We start from the raw sequence: 5,248 nt of genomic DNA, 5'->3' as shown, positions 1-5,248 counted from the left end.
AGGGAAAAAAAAAGGTGCTAGGTTATCCGTAGCAAATGCAGCTATCAGAGTTGGTTATTCGTAGTACTCTGGTTTAACGCATGCATTAGAACCATTTTAGGGTGAGTCTGCACTAAAAATTGTTTTCCAGTCCTGGTAGCCATACATATTTTTGTGTTCTTTAAGTGCATAATCAGAATGTACATTTTAATCTGTATTAAATTATTTTTTTGAGGAATGGAGATTTGATAATTGGACTGGCTATAGTTAGGTGTTCTGCAAGAGGATTTTCTGGAATTCTTTACCATAAGCTTGGCAGTGGTGACTTTTTTCAGTTCCTGATTTTCTGAGACCTACCTGTTAGGTACCTTTATTTTGACATGTGGGCTGTAAGTGCAGTCTCCAAATAAGGCCAATGTTTTCAAAACCATCCCAGTATAAAGCCCAATGCAAGTATTTGTTCTCTTTTCCCTGTATGGTGTGTTATATACAAGATTGTTCAGTAGCTCGTTAATAACCCTAAGTGTTTACACTGAATTCTAAGGACAGATTGGTGTTTAATTGTGTAACTGTGATCTGGTTATTTTGGTTACATACAGACCCGAATGCAGTGTATTGGGGCAGTGTGTTGCCCTGGTCCATGGGATAACTTGGAACAGGCAGTAGAGTTAGAGCAGTCTTCATGCTGTAATACAAGAGGTTCTTTAAACTTAAGTGACAAGAACTGCAGAATTGTAACTGAGGTGTTTGACTCTTGGAAAGAATAGCGTAACGGCAGCCATGTAAGTTAGCGTAGGTAAATATTTTATCAGTTTTGTTTTAAATTTCCACAACATACGTCTTTTAATTAGATAACATGCAAGTAAAAATCTATTTTAAAATACCCTGTGGCAAATATCTTTATAGCTGTATCTGTTGTTCTTTTTTCTTATTGTTTTTGCTTTGTTTTAGAGTTCCTGCCTGCAAGCAGTGTCAATAGGCTGGGAAGGAGGTGTTTATGTGCAAACTTGTGGCCACACTTTACACATAGATTGTCACAAATCTTATATGGAATCTTTACGGGTAAGTAACACTAAAGATCATATTTTTTTAGTTGGATCTGAACTGTTCTAAGTGAAATCAATTGTATTTATGCTGTTCAGTTCAGAGAAAGATCTGGTTTACACAAATTAACAAAATGTTAGTATTTCAAGAACTGTGGATACTAAATCTCTTACTACATCTTGGCATTGTTAACAAAAGTACTTTGCTTTCATTTATCTTGATATATTAGAAAAATACTTGACTAAAGTAATCCTGTTCTTTAAAAAGTAAATAACTCTTTTGGTTGGTTGGTTGGTTTTCTGTGTGCATCTTCAGGTAAAGCATTTATTACACTTACTTCTGTTTCACAGATTCCTGTTTTGGTGTTTAACCTGTTAGAAATTACGGAGAAACTGAATTAAAATGAGACGGGAGACTTACAAATACAAATTTGTGCTTTTGGTTAATTTCAAATACGCAAATTCAGTTACAAAAGTAAACATTTTTGATTCTAGTATAGTTGTGTATATACGTATATATGTGTATATCTAGTTTAGAGAAAGTAGTTAAAATAACTTAACTCCTGTGAATTACGTTTTTTATTTTTTCCCTGGAAAATACTGTTGGGAAATACTGCTCTGTCTGATTTTAGAATAGTTAGTCAAGCCTCAGAAATTGTTGGCTAGAAAAGACATCCATTGATTTTCACATGGACTGAGTAAACAGGGCGATATTGATGTTGCTGGCCCTCCTTCACCCCCTCGACCTCTTGCAGGTCAGTTTTAGATCTCCTGACCTGCACTCCAGAATGTTACCACAAGCTCAGCAGCGGCAGAAGTCGTCAGATTTTAAGCAGTCGTTTCTTTCTGTATTATTTTGTGCAATACAGTAAAAACTAAATGATTTGTTGTATGTGGAGCTGCTTTTTTAGTCAAGATTACTTCAAGTGATTTTTAAGCTTGTTTTTTTCACAAGCTTTCCATTTTGAGAAAAACTATGAGCAATGCTGAGTACTTTCTAGTGTCAGCATTGGTCATGCTGTGAAATCTACCTCGAGAGAAATTGGAAGCTGTGCCACCCTCATTGGATCTGATGATGAGGAGTTGTTCTTTTCCTGACTGTAAAGATGCTTTCAGGGGTGATTGTGTCATCAAGATTAATTAGTAAAATCTGGGATTTCATGGCAGAATCTCATTTTACAGAATTTTGGGAAAGAAGTCTTGCCTCTTACAGACACTGAAGCCCCTTTTCTGGTGGATTCTCACTTAAACCTGAATAAACTGTTATCCATCTCATTGTATTCTTGAAGATTTCAAGATTTTTTAAGTGAACTTGTGATCCTAGTATGTATTACTACTACCCAGATGAGAGCGTAATAATTTTGACTATTCCTGGAATACTTAGTACCACAATAGTAGACTTGTGTTCATCTGGAGAAAACATGTATTTTTATGTCATACAATGAGAGATCAACATCCAGAAGAGTGTGTAACAGTAGGCTCAGCAGAATGCGTCAGCATTCCGGGCTGATTGCTTGGAGTTCCATTTATAGTCACTATTAACTTAGCAGGTCTCTTCTCCCGGGAGTGGGAAGCCATGAAGCCAATTCATGAAGCTGAAGCAAGGTTGCTTGCTGGTAACTGGGGTACTGGGGAGATGTCCCCACTTCCCAAACATGTACTTGTGTGTCCTTTTTTTGATCCTTGGTGATAAAGAAGAAACGATCAGGGTTTTTGTCACACCACCCTCCAATGGCTACTTGATTGGGTTTTTCAGCCTGTACTGCTTGTGAGAAATGCCTTCAAATATTTCTCATGACTGAAAACAGAATTGCCTTTTGATACATTAAAAGATCTTATCAAGAGCGTCTCAAACTTTATGGCACTTGCTAGAAAGAGACAACACCTGTGAAATGTTCAAAATACACCATTGCAGTATTTCTGGCTTACTGTGGGGATATTGTTAACAGTGGAGATACTTAGGAAAATTAAGTGAGTTGGAGGATTGTAACAGAGTCTCTAGTACTTAAGACCTTTTGTACTAAAATGAGGAGCTATTCCAATTATTCTTTCTTTACAGTTCTTTGTTTTAACTGAGTCCTTTAGCCGTACAACTGAAATATCAAACTAAATATTGTCTTCTGCAAATTTCAGCTACATCTTCTTTATTTTCTCCTAGAATGACCAGGTCCTCCAGGGTTTTTCAGTGGATAAAGGAGAATTTACCTGTCCCCTCTGTAGGCAGTTTGCTAACAGTGTTCTTCCTTGTTATCCTGGAAACAACGTGGAAAGAAGCCTTTGGCAAAACCAGAGTAACAAGTGTATGCAAGACCTGGTACAAGAGGTGGAAGATCTCCAAGAGCAGCTGGGAACTTTCCCAGTAAGCATCAGTGTAAGGCAGAAAGATCCTTGTTAATTTGCCTCTACCTTTCAGTCTTTACAATATGTTGAATTTGTGACCTCTTTGAAACTCGACAACCTGGGAAACTTCATTTTCTGCTGTCATGGAAGATAGCAAACTACTTCTTTATAGATCAAGAAATTTTAGATAGATAGATAGATAGATAGATAGATAGATAGATAGATACAGCACTTACTGCATTACTGACTAAAACAGCTAAAAAGCTGTGATAAAACGTGATTAAAACAATTTTTATGGAGTACGTTTTCACCTCTTTCATAGTAATTTACATAGAATTGAGTAATGTAATATAAAATTCATTTATCATTTCTTTACAATGTAAAAACACCAATAACCTTTTAACTGGAAGCTACTTAAAGAATGTCTGCTAAGAACATTTTAAGGTAGGATTTATTTGTTTTAGAGCAGTTTGCAGGTACTCGGGTATTGTAAAGCTTCATGAGGTCTGTTTGAATGGTAGAATTAATTCTGTTGAATTTTTCTAGCCTTCCAGTCTTGATGCAGATGCGTTGTTTTACTTTCTTGTACTTGTACAATGCAGTTCCTTGTACAAAAATTTTACGTAACGCAAGCAATGTAGTTCTTGAACTTGGGAGATGGACAAAACAGTAACGTATATATTCAGAATTCAGAATATTATAACAGTTCTGTGAGACAGAGTATTGGCTTTTAATGCATATTTTTCCATAACCTGCACATGTGCTTTTATAAATGTGAAAGTGCTACGCTTTGCGATCGGCTGCTGCGTTTCTTCAGGGAAAATTAACTCATCTTTTGTGTCTTTGTTCCTAGTCTGAAACCAATCTCAGTAAAGAAATGGAATCTGTAATGAAAGACATCAAAAGTACCACACAGAAGAAGTACACAGATTACAGTAAGACTCTGGGATCACCTGACAATGATTTTCTGTTTATGTACTCGGTAGCCAGGTGAGTATGCTTTTCTTTCCATATATTTTCTTTTGTTTCTCACTAATAGTATTGCTCACCAGATATATTTTTGTTTAAGAAGGAGAAAACTTAAGAAAGAGTCCCTCCTTTCCAAAAAGTACTCATTGAGCACTTAGTGCATCAAGGTTACATTTTGTTACGCAGGCATACACAAGGTGGAAGGACGTGCTTCTCCATTCAGTTTAGTACATGCAGCAGGCACACAAACCTGGAGAACGTTTTGTCTTATGCTTATTTAGTTTTCTTATTTTTCAAAGGTTTTGCTTTCCCATATAGCAAAATCCTATGTTGAATTTCCTTTTCTACCTTATCCTAAACTGTCAAATCTTCTCTACTACTATTTAGCAGAATGAGGTTGTTTCTGTATCACTGCCAATTGGTGGGTTTTAAAGCACAGAGTGATTTAATCTCTGTCAGATGTCCGTTTTATTTACTTAAATGGGAATCTCGGAAGAAGCCTTTTCTACATCAGCAACCAGGAATCTCTCTCCATGTGAATAAGACTTCTAAAAAAGTGTCAGAACTGCCAGAATTTTCTCTGTGATGTTTGATTCCAGTTTTATAGCTGTCCAGACACCAGTGTCAGAGACACCATCTCCACTCCCTCCTACTCTCTGTACCATTGATGTTAAGATGCTCTGAATAGTTAATTTGTTCAGATTTACTGTAATGCAGGGTTTTCCCATAAGAAGGGGTTTAAATACTCATTAAGCAGATAATTTTCTAAACTGACTGACTGAGGCCTGCAGGGAAGGTGCAGAGAAAGTGCAAGCATACAAGTAGTATCATCCAGCAGCATCGTTTTACTGCAGCTTCATAAACTCCAGTTGCTGAGTGTCTTTAGTGTAGAAGCACTGGAAATATTCAGTACTTGG

At 36.6% G+C, this 5,248-nt stretch overlaps 1 protein-coding gene across 1 annotated transcript in view; it reads left to right on the top strand.

Moving 5' to 3' along the window:
- Positions 1-5,248, top strand: part of UBR3 (ubiquitin protein ligase E3 component n-recognin 3 (putative)) — a 97,504-nt gene that overhangs the window by 57,759 nt on the left and 34,497 nt on the right. The window contains exons 27-29 of the mRNA XM_010190394.1: positions 931-1,041; positions 3,181-3,393; positions 4,216-4,352. Of these exons, the coding sequence (XP_010188696.1) occupies positions 931-1,041; positions 3,181-3,393; positions 4,216-4,352 (461 nt within the window). The remainder of the gene's footprint in view (positions 1-930; positions 1,042-3,180; positions 3,394-4,215; positions 4,353-5,248) is intronic.

Source organism: Mesitornis unicolor, unplaced genomic scaffold (assembly GCF_000695765.1).
Source record: "Mesitornis unicolor isolate BGI_N332 unplaced genomic scaffold, ASM69576v1 scaffold1938, whole genome shotgun sequence".
NCBI lineage: Eukaryota > Metazoa > Chordata > Aves > Mesitornithiformes > Mesitornithidae > Mesitornis > Mesitornis unicolor.
The sequence above is the reverse complement of the archived record's forward strand: the minus strand, read 5'-3'. Positions and strand labels throughout refer to the sequence as shown.